This window comes from Sinocyclocheilus rhinocerous, unplaced genomic scaffold, assembly GCF_001515625.1.
Source record: "Sinocyclocheilus rhinocerous isolate Xijiao unplaced genomic scaffold, SAMN03320098_v1.1 scaffold366, whole genome shotgun sequence".
Taxonomy (NCBI): domain Eukaryota; kingdom Metazoa; phylum Chordata; class Actinopteri; order Cypriniformes; family Cyprinidae; genus Sinocyclocheilus; species Sinocyclocheilus rhinocerous.
In genome coordinates, this window is record NW_015660877.1 from 1,264,340 (window position 1) to 1,283,837 (window position 19,498).

Consider the following 19,498-nt stretch of genomic DNA (forward strand, 5'->3'; position numbering starts at 1 on the left):
AGCTCCATAAAATGTAACACTATCCCCAAATAATAATCTGCAATCATATATATTGTTAAAAACAGTCAATATATACCCACGATGCTACAACAGACGCAAGATGTATGCAAATATCACAGTATAGCTTCAGATCCACTAAACATGCTACTCTCTGTGTCATGCTTGCTCACTTCCTTATTACTGGTCACATGGCAGAACTCTTTACTGAAACTTAAGATTCTTAAAGGGACCACAACCAAATAAAGAAAAGCATAGATATTAGCTTCAAAAACTAAAACAAGACATGAAACATATTAAATGGTAACAAAACAACACCCAATATTTATTTTTTTTCCACTATGGACCATACTGAGGGTAGACACTACATTTTTATTTACAATTTACAATTTTTATTTAATACATTTTAAATTATAGACAAAGCAACACTAAAAATACATATTTTTAAAGAATATCCAGGATGCAAAAATACTCATGTGCTGTGAAAATTAGACATGATATATGACCTTAAGACAGTTTAATCATAGACCATAAAAATACATGGCATCTTCTTAAACAGTGTTGGGGAGTAACTAGTTACATGTAACGGCGTTACGTAATTTAATTACAAAATAAATGTAACTGTAATCAGTTACAGTTACTAAGAAAAAATGTGTAATTAAATTACAGTTACTTATGAAAATGTTAACGATTACAAAGGGGATTACATTTGAATATTTACACACATCCAGATACAGATTTAATTGATTTCTTTCCCAAATTGCACTGACTACTCTGAGACATACGGCCCTATAATTTCCGCGATGCGGAAAACACAGACTGGTTCGTAGAATCCAGTCATAGAAACGGAAGTCCTATAGCCTAACGCGGACGGAATGTGCCACATTTTGGACGAATACATCAAAAGTAGGTCAGTACACTTTAATCAAAACGCGATATGGACTAGTGTATGAGAATATTAAGCCGCAAAACGACAATATATGAATCCTGCACGTTCTGCGTGTCTGTGGAAATCAGGCGCGGACTGGCCATCGGGAGAACCGGGACAATTCCCGGTGGCCTGGCAGCCGATTTGGCCCGCTATTTTAATATTATTATTGTATAATTGCCTGCCGAATGTACTAAAGCGATTATTTCCGAATTCGCCATTCGATAATTAAATCTCTAATAAATCATGAATCGGTTAGTCGTGGCAATGCTTCGGCTCGCACGCTCTCGGCGCCTCCGCCACACGGTTTGGATCAGAGTAATCAATGCGAGAAAGAGAATGGAGTGGACATTTCCAAAGTAACCTTCCCAACACTGATCTTAAATATACACAAATATTCTTCACGACTCTAGTGAGCTGAAGTCTAATAATAAGAAGTTTTGAATGACAGGAATGCTGTTGTCATCACACTGGAAATGGCTTCGGACAGTCAGGAGAAATGTGTTCTTCATGGGGGTCAATATGGAACTAATCCTGTTAGCTACTACCTGGATGAACCTCACCTCTGATGCTGGGGCTAAAGACACACACACACACACACACACACACACACACACAAAACATGACTTTTAAAGTACCAATATTTAAACAAATCATGTAAAAGTATCATGATACAAATACAAGGAAGTACCTCACCTATGGTCTTATGTAGCTTATCTGGGGGAGTGTTCAGGAGGATCCTCTGCACTAGAGCAGGAGGAACTTGCACACAGATCTGATCATCTCCAGCTCGCACAGTTAAAACAACTGGCCTACAAAGACAAGTCATATTGAGAAAGTAGATCTAGATAACTAAAATTTCACTTTACTTATGCAGTTTTAACAATATAAATGTTTATTTGTATTATATCATTATCATTTATCATATATATCATTTATACATATAAATAATTATTTATTTCACTGATATTTGTAAATAATGACCACTAAACTGTATAATTGACCTTTGTCCCTGGCAGTCAGTTTCTTATGCTGTGCTAGTTCCATGTGTCTCAAAACCCATTGCAGTCTCTTTCTTCTCACATAAAATAATTAAAATGAATATTTATTACTTAAAATAATGTTGGTAATAATGTTGAATTTTCAATAGCCATTACTCCAGTCTTTAGTGTCACATTATCCATCCATCATTTTTTAATCATTTTTTGCTGCTATTTTATATATTATTATATATAATATATATTTATATATTATTTTTGTGGAATCAATGATACGCTAACATTTGGGGTCAGTAAGATTAAAAAAGAAAATTATTACTTTTATTCAACAAGTATACATTAAGTTGATCAAAGGTGAGAGTAAAGACATTTACATTTACATTTAATCATTTAGCAGACGCTTTTATCCAAAGCGACTTACAAATGAGAACAATAGAAGCAATCAGACCAATGAGAGAACAACAGTATACAAGTGCCATGACAAGTCTCAGTTAGTCTAGCACAGTACACGTAGCTAGGTTTTTTTTATTTTTTGTATTTATTTATTTTATTATTAAATAATAGAATGGAATAGAACAGAATAGAATAGGTAAGTGCTAGTATTAGTTGGTCAGGTGCTGGCGAAAAAGATGTGTCTTTAGATGTTTTTTGAAAATGGCTAAAGACTCAGCTGTTTGAATTGAGATCGGGAGGTCGGTCCGTGAGAGTGATTTTGTGCCTCTTTGGGATGGCACCACAAGGCACCGTTCACTTGCAGAACGCAAGCTTCTGGAGGGCGCATAAGTTTGAACTAGCGAGGTTAGGTATATTGGTGCAGCGCCAGTGGTGGTCTTGTAGGCAAGCATCAGTACCTTGAATTTGATGCGAGCGGCTAACATTATAACGTTACGTCTTGAGACGTATTGTGTATGTGTCTTGCTTTGCTGTTCCTCTCTCTCTCTCTCTTTTTCTTTCTCTTTTGTCACATCCTTTCTTTCACAGGATTGGATCCTACCAAAGTGATGTCCAGATCTGATTGGTGCTAATGGGACCAAGGAGCAGCAATAAAAGGATCTGTTGTGCCTGAGGAGGGAGCTCTGATCAACTTGTGATTTCCTGTTGTTCCATTGCACATGTGCTATTGTGTGTTTGCTACAGTGTGTTGTCGCTGTTAGCTTGCCTGTTGATCTGCCTGTTGTGTGCAGTGTGAATTTTGGTTTTGAGTTGATAAGTTGTTGTCAATCTCATTTCCATTTTGTATATTTTGTAAAGTATTGTAAATACTCTTTTCCACACTTGGAAGCTGTAGGGGGTGAGTGCCATTTTCTTTTGTAAATATTGTTTTCTCCTGTTTTTCATTAGATAGGGAGTTAGGGTAACGTGTTGTATTTTTATTTTGTTTTTCTTTTGTTAGGGAATTTAGTCTTCTGTTAGGAGCTAGCTTGGTGTTTTGTTTGTTGTTTTGGCCTTTGCCCACCCCTGAAGTTGTGCTTTCACTCGTGGTTCTGTAAATAAATGTATAAAGGATCTTTGATTGTTAACGTCAGTTTATGTTGCGGCCTTACCCTACGACAGGGTCGTAACAATAAAGACATTTATAATGTTACAAAATATTTCTAGTTTAAATAAATGCTTTTCTTTTTAACTTTCCTTTAATCAAAGAATCCTAAAAAAAAAAAACAGGAAAAATGGTTTTCATTATTGATAAGAATCATTATTAATAATTGAGGACTAATAATAATTGATAATAAATAAGCAACAAATCAGCATATTGGAATGATTTCTGAAGGATCATGTGACATTGAAGACTGGAGTAATGCCATCTCAGGAATAAATTGCATTTGAAAATATATAAAAATAGAAGTCATTTAAATTGTTATAATATTTCACAATAATACTGTTTTACTATATTCTTGATCAAATAAAAGCACTCTTGGTGACCAAAAGAGTAAAAAAATAAAAGGAAATAATTGTGTGTGTGTGTGTGTGTGTGTGTGTATATATATATATATATATATATATATATACACATACTTTTGATGAGACAGAGAAAGATATCAGACCTATAGTAGCGACGCACTCCTGTGTGTGGCAGACATGGGTAGCAGGGTCTGTATATGCTGTTCTCATCTGTTTCCAGTTCTGCAGAGCACTGACCACATCCAGCAAATATGATGTCACCAGAGACTACGTCCAAGATCGTCTCCAAGGGCGTGTTGCCATTTATTACCTGCGAGGCCTCCTGGGATGGACTGCTCTGGAACTGGAACGCTGTGATTTTAACTCTCAGATCCACATCACCTAATGAGTGTGTAAACAAGAGAGTCTTAATGTAACCATGATTAATTATACTACACAAATGCATTGTTAGCATCAACAAATAGTTCTACCGGAGTATTTCTGGGACAGGAGTGTGCTGAGATCAATCTCAAAGCTGCTAGCAGTCCTCTGTGAGCGGACAGTGTTGTAAAACTCCTTGCATCGATTGTCATCAGGAAAGAGAGGCTGACAGCTGCTCCATGGAGTAGAATGCAGCTCTAGCAAACCTGAAGTCACATCTTGTCTGACTAGCAGCAACCTGAACTCCCACACAGCATCTGTAACATGCATTAGCAATACAAATTATGTACAATATCAAAAAACACTCAAACTTCATTGCTTTATTACAGTGGTTGTTCAACACAACAATTGAAAGCCACAAAAAGCAAGTATTTATATATTAATTTTGTGATTTACAGAAGTTAAATACTATATGTTCTTAAAAAAATAGCATTTTGCATTTGCAAAACACAATTTTTAACATTTTATTATATTAATATGTATATATTTAATATTTTAATATATTACTAATAATAACAATTTGTTAATTTTAATATTAAATAATACATTAAATAAACATTATTTAAGTCATCCTGCGGCCACTCTGTAAGGTTGCTGAGGCCCCCTACTGGGCCCCGGCCCTCTGGTTGAACCACTGAATTATAAAACACCTTTGTTCCTCTCCAAACGCTGCAACCAAGAGAGAGCAGCTCCCCAAAGTACGACAGCACCTTGGAGACCATCTCCTTGCTCCACATTCAAAATGGCTTTTAGTACACCTCCTACTCTGGATGTCCCCTCTGCTTCATCACGCCAGGCTAAGATCAAGCAAAACAGCATTATGAACACAAATAAATGTCTTCTAGTTGCCTTTGAGATTTGATTGTTTAGTATGTGAAGTACAAGGCACATATAAACCAATTTATTAAATGTCTCTCCGGAATACTCGATTCTGATTGGTCAACAGTGTCGTCCAGTGGTCTATCAGAACGCTCACCTGGGTAACTGAAACCGGTGCTACTTTAATTGTTATGACATCGCTATATCATCTGAAACAGTGGATTATAATGCAGTTCTATACCTGTGATTAACTTCCAGTGTTTAACCCTAAGCAGAGCGTGAACCAATGTGTCAGGACGTAAAGCTCCAAGGCGGATGAAGGGGATGGAGTGCAAATCCTGAGGCTTCTGAGGAGGCAGAGACACCAAGAGGGGGCGCTTCTCACACAGATGAGTGCACAGTGTTCTCAATGTATGACAGTTCAAATTCTGTGGGGCTAAACAAGATTAGCATTACATAAGAAGGGAATAACCTATACTGTCAAATACATAACAGTTACATTACATAACATAATCTGTTTACAAAATGTAAATGTAAACAGACATTGCAATGTGACATCTATACCTTTAACCTGGCAAAATGCTTAGGTTAAGCCTCAGTAGTAATTATGTTTCTGTTACCAGGTGGAATACGTTCCCTTGTGACCTGTCCCAAATTCAGCAGCTTACTGGTGAAGGACGACTGCAGGACAGTCTCAGTTTTCCACTTGTCTATGTGCACTGTCACTTCTGCCAAAGCAAAGACAGAAAGACAACTGTGAGTGAAGCATGAGGACATTTCATTAGAGTGCATATCTCACCGGTGTTTTCTTTCAACCACACATCCATTTTGACCACTTTATTTTAAGATGATTCACGGTTTTTCTGGATATATAGGTTGAACAAGCTGGTGATTCACCGTTTGTTGGACTGACAGGTCATGATTTTAGAGGATCATCCTCATATTCTTGTTTTCTTGCTTAGTTGTACATTTCCTATGTTCACACCCATTCTGTTAATGCACAAAAATTCATTCAAATGCATGCTTAAAAATACATTCCTACAAAAACAGTAAACACTACTGTTTGAAAGTAACATACTGCATGACCTTAAAATCAGGATTTTTAAATAGATGGTGTCGTCTAAATAAGTCTGAGTTTCAGAGTATATTGTGTGTATAAATATATATACAGCATATGCTTTACAATGTAAAATAATTTATTTCTATTTTAATATATATTAAAATTTAATTTATTTCGATGATGGCACAGCTGAATTTTCAGCAGTCTTTATTCCTGTCTTCAGTGTCATGATCTTGCAGAAATCATTCCAATACGCTGATTTGCTGCTCATTAAACATGTTTTATTATACATTTATTTTGAAAACAGTTGCCTGCTTAATATTTTTGTGGAAATCATGACACATTTTTCGAGTATTCTTGATTAATAAAGTTCAAAAGAACAGAGTTAATTTATTGTCTGTAATATTTATACGAGAACGTGAGTAAACAACCAAGTTAAATCATAACTTAATTGGTCAATAAACATGAATTCTGATTTATTCTTGAAGCAACTGTATTAAATGAGAGATTGCACAGTGTTTAACATCTTACACATTTTATGAATTAACATAAAATCAGACTTTTTTTGGACACTTGGCAACGATACGATATAAAAAGTGTTAATTCATAGATCTAAGGAGGAGGTCTCAGTGGTTTCACCTGTAATGAGCAGAATTTCTCCTGGAAAAACTGTCAGAGCCCAGAAAGCCGCTGTCCTCCATAACACCATCTTCATCTCCACGTCTGATTGGTCTGTAACAATCAGTGTTGCTAAAGGTACACTGGTTCCAGCCGAAGCTCCAGTTTTCACTTTGACTTCTTTTAAGTGGCATGGATGCATCACAGCAACCAAGATGTTGTATCGTACACCATGAGTCTTACACCTGGCCAGCAGGGTTGTAGGGCCACAGAGGGGGGCAGCAGTTGTTCTTGCCCTCTGCTTTGTTTCTTTAGTTTTACTTACAGTCTGAGACAACTTCATCCTTTTAGAAGTAGTGGGACTAGGTGAAGTCTGTGCAATTGTAGATGGTGAGTCAATATTAAACCCAACTTCCTCATGACCCACAGGTTTTTCAGCCATAGCATTACCCTGAGAGCAGAGGATACCGTCAGTTGTGATTTCCAGAATCACCCCTCTCTCCTGCTGTCTTTGGCTTAGACTCTCATTATGCCACTCTCCTGAGCTTTGCAAGGTTCCCCCCAAGCCCCTCTCTTCAGGGCTGACCACAGGACTGTACAATTCTGGGGAACTTATAGATGATGAGGGCGTTTGTATGGGAGGGGTGTGTGGAGAACCAAGAAGAAAGTCATCAGGAAAGTCAGAAGTTGGACATTGGGCCACTCTACCTCGAAGAAGCAAGGCTTGGGACTTTGTCCATGTACTCAGATACTCAGTCTCTGTGGAAACAGGTGATGTAGGCCTTCCATCTCTGCCTTGTCTACTCAAACTATGCGAGCAGAAGCAACTATCTAGGTATTCTGTCACTAATACAGGACACAATTCCTCTTCTTCAACAGACTCTGCCTTTGACTGAAAGCACTGGCTGCCCGATGGAGTGCCGTCATCCTGTGATGTTTCCGTTTTGTCCTCTGTATTCTCAGATACTCTGTCAGAGGTAACAGCAGTTTGCATTCTACCACTAACCATCGCAACACACTCATCTGTTTGGGCTTCTCTAATGGTGTCTTTGGGAATCAACCTGCCTTGACACCAAGTGAGGTCTATTGTCTTCCAGGGTGGGGCTGCTCTCTCCTGCACGTCTTCAGCGAGTGCTTGGGGACATGGGGCACCCAAAAAGACATGAATCTTTGGTTTGTGTGCCATTTTCCTGTCCTTAGAAGTTGCACTGATATTGGCCCAGTCATAAGATTGCCAGGGCTTGTACTATATTTGCAGATAGATTAAAGTGGCCATCTGTAAAAAAATAGAAATGCATACTGTTAGTAAAAAAGTCCACAAAATGATTAAAGGATTGGTTCACTTCCAGAATAAAAAATTCCTGGCAATTTACTCATCTCCATGTCATCCAAGATGTTCATGTCTTTTTTTCTTCAGTCGCAAAGTTTTTGGAGAAAAACATTCCAGGATTTTTCTCCTTATTGTGGACTTTTATGGTTCCCAACGATTTGAACTTCCAAACTGCAGTTTCAATGCAGCTTCAAAGGGCTCTACACAATCCCAGCCGAGGAATAAGGGACTTATCTAGTGAAACAGTCGTCATTTATATACTTTTTTAACCACAAATGCTCGTCTTGCACTGATTGCCAGGGCTTCTACTATATTTGCAGATAGATTAAAGTGGCCATCTGTAAAAAAAATAGAAATGCATACTGTTAGTAAAAAAGTCCACAAAATGATTAAAGGATTGGTTCACTTCCAGAATAAAAAATTCCTGGCAATTTACTCATCTCCATGTCATCCAAGATGTTCATGTCTTTTTTTCTTCAGTCGCAAAGTTTTTGGAGAAAAACATTCCAGGATTTTTCTCCTTATTGTGGACTTTTATGGTTCCCAACGATTTGAACTTCCAAACTGCAGTTTCAATGCAGCTTCAAAGGGCTCTACACAATCCCAGCCGAGGAATAAGGGACTTATCTAGCGAAACAGTCGTCATTTATATACTTTTTTAACCACAAATGCTCGTCTTGCACTAGCTCTGTGATGCACATGCGCGACTTGACACATTATGTAGTCACGCTGGAAATGTCACGCACGGTTAGTTCTTCGTCTGTGTACTCCGGTACAAAAGGTTAGGGTAGGGCGAAAAAACTTCAAAATCATCCAACATCATTGTTTTACATTTTTTTTTGTAAAGGGCATTTGACTTTCTTTACACGTTCGCTTTGTAAACACTGGGTCGGTACTTCCGCCCATGTCACATGTGACCTTTCCAACGTGATTACGTAATGTGTGAGGTTGGGCTAGTGCATTTGTGGTTAAAAAGTATATGAATTTTAGTTAAGAAAATGACAGTTTGTTTCGCTAGATAAGACCCTTATTCCTCGGCTGGGATCATGTGCCCTTTGAAGCTGTATTGAAACTGCGGTTCAGACCGTTGAGAACCATAGAAATCCATTATATGGAGAAAAATCCTGGATTGTTTTCCTCAAAAAACCTTCATTTCTTTGCGACTGAAGAAAGAAAGACATGAACATCTTGGATGGCATGGTGGTGAGTAAATTATCAGGAAATTTTTGTTCTGGAAGTGAACTAATCCTTTAAAGGCATAGTTCAGCCACAAATTAAAATTCTGTCATTATTTACGCACCCTCAGGATTTTCTTCTGCAAAGACAAAAGAAGACATTTTGAAGAATGTTTCAAATGTATTTGTCCATACGAGAAAATCAATGATGTCCAAAACAACATTGGATCCAACTGACTTTCATTATTTGAACAAAGGGACATGGAGAAACTTTTTTTCAAAATATCTTCTTTTGTGTTCCACAAATTAAAAAAATTAATCTAGGTTTGGTATGACATGAGTGGGAATAAATAATGACAGAATTTTCAGTACTGGGCAAATTATCCCGTGTTGTTATATTGTTAACTAAAACTTAAACTAAAACTATTAAAAATGTATTTTAATTAATTGAAATAAAGCTGAAATAAAATATAAATATTCGTTTAAAAACTAAAAATAAGTTTAGGCTGAAGTACAAAAATTACTCAAACTGAAATAAAAATAAAGCTAAATAGAAATATAAAAAAATAAAAATAAAAATGGCAAAACACATAACAGAATTACTAACATAAAAAGTAAATTGAAAAGTGAATGTATAAAAATAAAAGCTAATTCAAAAATGCTAATAATATTATCAGAATATATAAATAATAAAATTACACTGGCTATCTAGCTATCCTATTAAATATTATCAAAAGCCACACAGCTGAAAATGCTAAATTCCACAAAGGAAAATTCCAAGCAAGTTCATTGAGGAAGAAAAGCATGAATCTACTAAAAACCTCCACAGCTGGTGGGAATAACTGAGAGCATTTTAATGTGTCTGTGCAAGTGTGCATTCCTCAGATCAGTTGTTTTCACGTAGGAAAAGAACAAAAACAGCAGTTTAATGAGTGACTCTCCAGAAATTCACCAACCAGATACTGGGTGTAGGCACCACATGAGCCAATAACAGAGCAGTACAGGCTTCTTTCAAACCAGTGTGATTTATTGCAGGCAGAATTTGTAGACTGAGATGGAGGAGTGGTATACTAAAAAGAAGAAAAAAAGACTGAAAAAAGACTTGCTTTTTTTTCTTGCTTTAGCTGATTCTCACATGCATTCAAGGTGTAAGGAAACCATGTGAAACAAACATGAATACAAACATATGAAAATATGGCACATGTGTTTTAAACAATTTCCTTGTCTTGATCATGGACACTTTTACTATATATGAAAAAAAGGAATCCATTGCTGCTCTCCACATATATGATCCTCAGAGGCAATGGAGCATGTACACATTGAGACATATCATGGGAGACTGCAAAAAACAAGCACAAATTCTTCCCTGGAAAACAATCAAAGAGGCCCTGCAAGAGCTGATCTCCAGAGCAGGATGTATTTCAGGCAGGAACAAATTACAGCAGACACAAAGAAGATATGACATAACTCCTCATGTCACTGTAACCGCAGGTGAAATAAAGGAGGACATCTACACTGAACAACTGCTAGTGCTAATACTACACTGTAAGACCCAACGAGTTAAGGTAACAAACCATTTGAGGAAAATGATTGCTTTAAACATTCAAGTTAAAAATAATTATTAATTTGAGTCCACAAAAAGAGAATAAAAATCAGTATAAATCAATGTATAAATCCGCTCAAATACTTTCTGTAGCCAAGGCTTAACTAAACTGCATAAACTTCACCTTAATCTCTTGCAGTTAACTGCAAGCTAGGTAACTAATTATATAATTACATATGACTATTACTAATACTAAGCTGCTGTGTGCAGCATATATTCTTAATGTTATTTGGCCCATCCTTGAACTAATCACATGCTCTACCCACACACACACACAAAAAAAAATCAATCAGTTTGAGTTATGCTTAATATAATCAGTTCATGCAGTTTTTTTCTATTAAGCACAATGAACTTTCAGTAGCATTTAACTAAAATGATATTGCTTAATTTAGTACATTTTTCTGTATGGTTTCAGGTAGGAAGCAGACACTTTAACTGATTTATGAGACTGGAGTTATGAAGCTACTCCATCATGGGCTGGAAAAGGCCAATAACCCTGACACTAACTAATCACAGTCAGCAGGGCCTCTGCTGACCTCACATGACCTCAGTTGAGCAAGAAAATGACAGCCTGGATAAGCGAAAACAGAATAACCTCCTGCCCTTTATCACAGAAATAACTATATTTAAATACTGTTAATATGCACTGAGTTCAATGAATCTGCTGTGTGTTTGTTTGGCTTCTAACAAATGACTAGATAAGCACAATTACCAAAGTAGAGTTATGACGAATTGGAAAACTGTTGTAGTCCTTATATAGCAACTTAAAAATTCACATTCAAGATATGACTGTAACTTGAAAGTCTCCTAACGTAACATTAAGCATATACATTTTGCATTCTGCTCTTTTTATGTAGATTTCAAGTATTTTAGTTCATACAATAATACATTTATTTCAATCCTCTGTTGAAAAAAAAATAGAAAGCATCACATAACTTGTAATGGCTTTACTGGTTATAATGAAAATTGTATTGGTTTTAATGGAAACTGTAATGGTGCCCGTTGGTCTCTACTGGTAATTGGTCACCTTCTATTCATGGCTTTTGTTAAAGTCACTAAATCCTAATGTAATATGTCCCAAAACACACTACAGGAAACCATTTTTTAATGGTTTTAACGGTTAAAAGTTGATGTTTTGTAATGTTTGTAATGGTATTTGTAGTGGAAATCATTCGAATTTCTGTGATGGTTTCTATTGTTTTTGTCAGCAGGGTCACCATGGGTTTTGTGATGTTATTTGCCATAAATGCAACAGGATTGCTGTAATATTGTGAGATAGTAGCGACTGTTTGTAGTTGTGGTGGGCCTATTTGGGAGAAAATCCAGGGCCGTTTTTTACTCCCAGTCCGTCCCTGAGCATAATTTATTTGAGCACACTTTATTAACCTTATTTTACTCATAAATCATAGCAATGCTAAAACACAGAAAATATTCCAGGGGGAATCACGGCTCAAAAAGCAAATTCTCTATAATAGCACATCCTTAGACAACAATACTTTCAAAAAGTAGGTTAATTATGTTATTTAAAGGCATCAGTCTGTTTTGAAAACCTATTTCAGGTGGCATTCCTTGCTATAAAATAGAAAGAAATCTGTTACACCCCCCCACGTTCTAGTCGTGACACTTATACAGTTCAGTACCTCAAAGAACATTTCCCCCAAAAAATGAAAAACATTTTAAAGAGGTATTACGTTTATTTCATGGACAGCAGCAACTTTATACTTGTACATATTGTTTCAATACTTTTTCCATAAGTTCAAAGCGCAGTGTTTGCTTATGGGTTCCTGCTCTTTGAGCGCCTCCCAGCTTGAGGTGGAGACCCACGGCACGCCGCCTGCCTGCCGTTTAAAACTTACGAACAGTACTCAAGCTGACACTGTAGAGTAGAGAAGAAAAAGGAGGAGCCCTGGTGTCCGCTTATTCACCCGCCCCACCCTTTGACACGGTCTTAATTTTTTCTCTTTGTAGATACTGTTAAGTTAGTGTTTTAATTCAAAATCATGTATAGGTATCTGGGGGAGCTCGTCACCCGCGCAGCCGCCAGAAGCTCGCTGGCCTCGGGATGCGTCGACTCCGCTTTGCCTACTTCCGCGAATCTCCTGCGCGTCCGCCGTTACAGCGAAGCCGTGGGAGAGAAAGACGATGACCCTAACTTCTTTAGGATGGTCGAGGGTTTCTTCGACCGCGGAGCTTCTATCGTGGAGGACAAACTCGTGCATGATCTCAAGACGAGAGAAACGCCCGAGCAGAAGCGGCACCGAGTGCGGGGGATCCTCAAGATCATCAAGCCCTGCAACCACGTCCTGTCCGTGTCGTTCCCCATCAAGAGAGACAACGGGGAGTGGGAGATGATCGAGGGCTACCGAGCTCAACACAGCCAGCACAGGACTCCGTGTAAAGGAGGCAAGTTCATGCGTTATTTACACCGGAGTTAATAGGAAGCAGACGCGCTCTCGAGAGAAAACATGTAAACTAAAGACACATATCACTTACCTGTCGAAGCATCTTCAGATGTTTTGCATTATGACGTGATTCTGCGTGTGTCCAACACATTAATTTACACGCATTAGCTTTGTAATTTGTCAGAGAGTGATAAATAGGCCTCGCGTGCCATGAATTTGGAAAAAATCCTGCGTCGCGGTTGCGCAGCAGCGACACTCCGCGACTGTTCCAATTATATCTCGACTGTTTGCGTGCAAGCGTTTCAAGCTGCACAATAATGAAATCAATATGCAGTGTACTGTAGCTGGTAATAAAGCGGCTAATAAATAGGTGTTATATCGGAATAAACTGGTTTCATTTATTTAGCTGGTCTATTAGCTGGTCTAATGTGTACATTAGGTGAGATGGTCACTTGCTGGTTTGTTGCAGTAAAATGACCAGCTTGTGTCCATCTTAGAACATTAAAACATAGTTTGACCAGCTTAAGCTGGTTTGAAGACCATTTGGTTTTTGGTTTGTTTCTGGTACAAGATGTTATACAAGCTAATGACCAACATAGACCAGCTGGAATCCAGGTGCATATTCCAAATTACAGCTTGAAATGGGTTTTTCAACATCATAAAACCATCTATACATTCCATACACAATATGCATTGCATTTAATGTTTTATAATATGTAGGAGAGAGGAAAGGCTTATCATTAAAAACACATCCTGCATTGCTTCACCATTTTAGGTTTACATTTGATCAGTTTTTCAGCAGGAATGCTGCCTGTCCTGTTCATATGTTTATTTTATTGGGTAGTTCTGCTTTCTTTTTGTATCTTAGCCCCCCCCCCCCCCAGAACTGGACAGAAATGGAGAGAAGAAGAAAAAACAGGCTCAGTCAAGAGCAGTCAAAAGAAGATATTTTGGAGATTGTTAGTAACCAAACAGTTGCGGCTAGCCATTGGATTCCATAGTACTTTTTCCATACTATGGAAGTGAATGCCTAACGTCAACTGTTGAGTGAGTAAATGATGACAAAAATGTCATTTTTGTATGAACTATCGCTTTAATTTGAAATGAATTACTAGCTCATCGTCCATGAATTCAAGAACTTGCCACTGCTGTTCAAGCAGCGCTTTTGAGGCCGATTGAAAACAGAGATGTTTGGGGTAGTCACACTGGCTTTAACCACACCCAGTTTGGGCCCTGCCTAGATTTTCTTCCCTTGTACTTCAGTGGAGAGAGTGAATCATCACGATGGTTGGTTTACTGCCTGTCCTGCCACACAAAATTTCCCCTCTAAGAACTGTAGACCTATTATTTATTTTTTTCCCAAGGCCGTTAGAGCATTTGGATTTTCCAGACCTCCTACTCTAAACAGCATATTGCCCGGATCATCAATGCTATTTTAACTGACATACAAGGCAGCGGACAAATATTTGGCAGCTTTCATTCTGTTATATATTCTTTTTTCCCAAGAGCTTTAAAACACCCTAAAATGTCCTGAATTATATAAGAACTCAAGTAATATAAAAAAGGTTATCAAAGTGTTGTAAGCTTTAATCGATAGAGAATATCCTGTCTTAGCATCATAAAACAAAGGCTATAATGCATGTGATTTATTTTGATGCTTGTTTAATGACTTGAGTGATCTACAAACATTATTTGCATAGACCTACAGTCTGATGGATGAGGACACTGCTTCTGTTTCTCCAGGTATCCGTTACAGCACAGAGGTGTCAGTGGATGAGGTGAAAGCCCTTGCCTCACTAATGACATACAAATGTGCAGTTGTAGGTAAGTTTGCTTATGTGTAAATTTATTTGGCTGTGGTTGTTAGTGTGAACGTTTAATCATTCGCATGAACTGTGTTCTCCACAGATGTGCCTTTTGGAGGAGCTAAAGCGGGGGTGAAAATTAACCCAAAGAATTACTCTGTGAGTGTTTTCTTCAGATTCTCTGACTAAATATAATTTTGGAAGATGGTAAGAGACATTAACTTAAGATATTTTGCCTCTAATAATAAATGCTCCTGCAGAATGTCTAGATATGTATTTGCATTTTCTAGAGCCCATCCTCTTTAGATGATGTTGAAGATTTTATGACATTGTTCTAGAAAAAACAGTAAGATTGCTACTATTGGACCGATGTTCAGAAACTCTGGAACCAACCAGATTCAGAATGGTGTTTATTTCTTGACATGCAAAGTAAAATCCTATAGGGTTTTATGACTGTCCTTTGTTTGTTTGTAATTAATCATTGGTGAATTAAACATGCAATCTTGAGTTTAGTGTTCTGATGACAGACTCCCCGTCTACAGCTGGAACAACGAATGCTCAAGCATTGCTTTCTTAATGTATACTTTCATATTGTTAATCACATTATAGTCGCTGATGTCCCGCCATTTTTTGTTTTCCTTACACAGGACACAGAGCTGGAGAAGATCACAAGAAGGTTTACTATTGAGTTAGCTAAAAAGGGCTTCATTGGTGAGATATGAGCAGGCACAAAATGAATCTTTTCCCGAGTTCAGCAAAATATTGTTGATATTTGTTGATCCCAAATGACATCAGTTTAGCATATTTTACTATTTAGACAAGAATGAAGCAGGAATTCTATGGCAGATTAAACTGCAACACAATAACACTGCTTAACAATTGTAATGTAATACTTATCATCAGATGGCACAGTTAAGATTAACAGCCAGGCTGATATTGACACCACTTCTACATTACAAGATATTTAACCTGTAGCCCAAAAGCCTAGATAAGCTGTATTCATATCATATTACAATAGTCTGCAAAGAGCTTGTAACAGAACCAACTTTCCTTAAGTAGGTGGTGTTTTTGAGTCTGTGCAGGATTCCCACACTGTACTGTAGCTTCTCTCATAAAATTGTGCAGTGACACAGTTGCCACAATGTGACAATTATCACATAATACATTGTATGTATAGTGTATTTTATGATTGCCATTATTGTGTCCAGATATTTAAGTTAAATATCTGAGCCATGGCCATGGGAAGGGCGGATCAGTAGCACACTCATTTCTGTTTCCTTTGGCAGGGCCTGGCATTGACGTCCCAGCCCCGGACATGAGCACAGGAGAAAGGGAAATGTCCTGGATTGCTGACACATATGCTAACACAATGGGCCATCATGTAAGTTGAGGAACCTGACCAAGCGTTCATATAGTTTACAACAGGTTTGCTGAAATTAATTTAACCCAAACCACTTAACATATAAAGAATAATACTGTTTTGTATGTAATTTCCCCTATAGTAGTTTTATCTATTTTTAGCATTCAAAATGCATCTAGCAGCAACGATGTTGTTGTAATATTTGCAGTTGTCCTCTTTTTTAAATCTCTTTGCATAGCAAATGGTGATTCGTTTCGTCTTCCATGCATTTCCATGTATCTTAACTATTTATACCTGTCTTACATGTTGATGCTTCTGTAAACAAGACATACTTACGATGGTTTTGTGTAAATAGTATACTCTCTCTTTTGCTGCCTTGCAAACACTTCCTTCAGGAAATTCAGATCTAGTTTCCCCCATTTCATAGCATAATATTTTAGATAAATACAGCAAATACAGAAAATGTATTTGATGCATACATTACCTTGAAATGGTGCAGTGATTTCTTAAGCTTTTACACATATTGTAGCTATGTTGAAAAAGCACACAGGATATCTGTAAGAATTAACAAACAGATTGTGGCTGTGCTGGTGACTCAGTGCCCAGAGCCTTTACTGTCCCTGACAAAGAGCATGGTGTTTATAGGACCGAGAGAACAAAGCACCCTCTACTGACAGACTCTTTCAATACAGTCTGTCCTCCCATGGCAGTCATTTGCTTTGTCTAGGTAGCCGTGATGTTCTGTCCTATTTGTGAGCTGCCCTGTAGCGAGATAATTGAAAGGGCATGAGAGATATGCTGTAACATCAACAGGACCTTATACTGAATAATAGTCATAATAACACAGTAACACAGACCTCATAGCTTTGTGCCTCATTATTAGAGTTGAGGTTATTCTGTTTGAATGCAAACAACATTCTTCTAATGCTTAGAATTCTAATTCTAAAATATCATTCTTCTTTATCAGGATATCAATGCTTATGCCTGTGTTACTGGTAAGCCCATCAGCCAGGGTGGAATCCATGGGCGCATATCTGCCACTGGCCGTGGTGTCTTCCATGGCATTGAAAACTTTGTCAATGAGGCTGCTTACATGAGCCAGCTGGGCCTGAGCCCGGGGTTTGGAGACAAGACATTTGTCGTTCAGGTTTGTGCAAGTCAATTAAACTTAAACCACACTTCAAGTTTATGAAATTGATCTAAAAGTACTACTGTATTTTCTGTTTTCTTTCATGGTGGAACTTACATGCACGTTGTCCATTATCTCACGACTCTGTTCCAGCAGTTAGTGTATGCTGACATGGACCATTCTGACTTTGCTTATCTAAAGACTTTAAATATTCAGAATGTGCTTTTAGATGCCCAAACAATATTTATTAAGAATGCTTAAAAGCGTGCAAGACCTTCAAATGTTACACTTCTGACATAAATGATTAAAAACTCATTAATTTTACTACGTGTTGCAACACTTCATTGTAATGTCAGAGAAATAAAAATATATTGTAAATATAAACATAATTTAGAAGTAATTGGGACAGGATGAAGGATTTTTCATGTGATATATTTAATGGAGTAATAATGAAATATTGTGCCTTTTGTCTTCAACGACAATACCAAGAACTAATATTGTGCTTTTTTGCAGCATAAACATGGTTTAACTCATTCATCTGGTGCTAAATACAAGTAGAAATGAGCGGTTTTATTTATATATTTTTTTAGTTAATACATTTTTGTGTGTGTACTTGTGTCTAAATATGTGTAAACAATTCAAACCAAATAAATTCACTTAGGGTTAGGTAAAATACCTTAAGATACTAAATGTATCTTTTTATACTGAATATATCTTGAATTGAGTTTTTGTACCATTGGTATTTATCCCCGTTTTAAGCATAAATCTAAAAATATAGTTAGATTATGATTAGACTATTTGTCAGAGACTCAGAAGGGTAAGGAAATGTATGTTAATTCAAGCTATGTTCTCTTCAATCTTTAACTTGAACTTCTGAAGTGTTTTTTGTTTTAGTGATGGTTAGGTATTTTAATTTTAACACAAGTACTGACTTTGTTTTGCAGTGTATTTAGATGTTTAGCAATGTTCATGCACTAAATCCATCAGCTCCGCTGTCAGTATAAAAAATATTTAATGCATTCTCCTGATTTTTGTGGTAGGGTTTTGGTAATGTGGGCCTGCACTCCATGCGTTATCTGCATCGTAACGGAGCAAAGTGTGTGGGTGTCGGAGAGCTGGATGGAAGCATCTGGAACCCTAAAGGCATTGATCCCAAAGAGCTGGAAGACTATAAGCTGGTGAGTATCAATCGCTCATTTCCTTTAGCGTGACATTCTTGCTGAAGCTTCAGTGCAGTTTAAGAATTTTCACTGTAAGGCAGCCACCTTGTGGCCAATTAGCAGTACTACATATAGTAAATGCAACTCTATAATCCAAATGTATTAATACATCAAATACTCACATTTTCCAGGCCAATGGCACTATTGTTGGCTTTCCAAATGCCACCTCCTATGAAGGCAGCATCTTGGAAGCTGAGTGTGATATCCTGATCCCTGCTGCAAGTGAAAAACAACTTACAAATAAAAATGCCAACAACATCAAGGCCAAGGTTAGAGGTCAACACAGAGTCAACCATAACAATAGTCATTTTAATGTAGATGAGTTATTAATTGTATTATGCCACTCCAGAGAAGCTGCAATGAGAATATCAAAGAAAAATGAGTAACACAGATTATTTTCACAGATCATTGCTGAAGGAGCTAATGGTCCCACCACCCCTGAAGCTGACAAGATATTACTAGAGAGGAATATCATGGTGATCCCTGTACGTTTTCCAATCCTAAATATTATTTTAATATTAAATCAAAATTTACCAGCCTGTAATACTTATATATATATATATATATATATAAAGTGGTGTGAAAAAGATTTTGCCCCCTTCCTGTTTTTTTAATTGTTTGCATATTTGTCACACTTACAAGATTCAGATCATCAAACAAATTTTAATATTACACAAAGATAACCTGAGTAAATATAAACTGCAGTTTTGAAATTATGATTTCATTTATTAAGGG

The 19,498-nt window shown here is 37.2% G+C and overlaps 2 protein-coding genes across 2 annotated transcripts in view; one reads left to right on the top strand and one right to left on the bottom strand.

Annotated features, from left to right (window-relative positions):
* Positions 1-476: 476 nt before the first annotated feature.
* On the bottom strand, positions 477-13,525 carry LOC107725449 (protein FAM35A-like). The gene is made up of 10 exons (XM_016534695.1): positions 13,341-13,525; positions 6,761-8,015; positions 5,682-5,789; positions 5,303-5,497; positions 4,893-5,039; positions 4,293-4,499; positions 3,966-4,203; positions 1,622-1,737; positions 1,303-1,502; positions 477-545 (listed from the first exon to the last, which is right to left on the bottom strand). The coding sequence occupies exons 2-9, from the start codon at positions 7,923-7,925 to the stop codon at positions 1,327-1,329; spliced, it is 2,352 nt and encodes a 783-aa protein (XP_016390181.1). The 5' UTR covers positions 7,926-8,015; positions 13,341-13,525; the 3' UTR covers positions 477-545; positions 1,303-1,326.
* The window catches only part of LOC107725450 (glutamate dehydrogenase, mitochondrial-like), a 15,392-nt gene continuing 8,538 nt past the window's right edge, over positions 12,645-19,498 (top strand). Inside the window, exons 1-9 of the mRNA XM_016534696.1 lie at positions 12,645-13,250; positions 14,993-15,073; positions 15,158-15,213; positions 15,702-15,765; positions 16,341-16,435; positions 17,382-17,561; positions 18,584-18,721; positions 18,895-19,032; positions 19,168-19,248. Coding sequence (XP_016390182.1) covers positions 12,848-13,250; positions 14,993-15,073; positions 15,158-15,213; positions 15,702-15,765; positions 16,341-16,435; positions 17,382-17,561; positions 18,584-18,721; positions 18,895-19,032; positions 19,168-19,248 — 1,236 coding nt within the window. The 5' untranslated portion in view covers positions 12,645-12,847. The remainder of the gene's footprint in view (positions 13,251-14,992; positions 15,074-15,157; positions 15,214-15,701; positions 15,766-16,340; positions 16,436-17,381; positions 17,562-18,583; positions 18,722-18,894; positions 19,033-19,167; positions 19,249-19,498) is intronic.

What these genes read in the sequence shown, in the direction of transcription:
- LOC107725449 (XM_016534695.1), bottom strand. Translation starts at nt 7,925, where the DNA reads ATGGCACACAAACCAAAGATTCATGTCTTTTTGGGTGCCCCATGTCCC. An exon ending in AAGGGAACGTATTCCACCTG is followed by an intron (nt 5,498 to 5,681) that starts GTAACAGAAACA and finishes AATCTTGTTTAG; the next exon opens with CCCCACAGAATTTGAACTGT. An exon ending in GGAGTGCGTCGCTACTATAG is followed by an intron (nt 1,738 to 3,965) that starts GTCTGATATCTT and finishes TTGTCTTTGTAG; the next exon opens with GCCAGTTGTTTTAACTGTGC.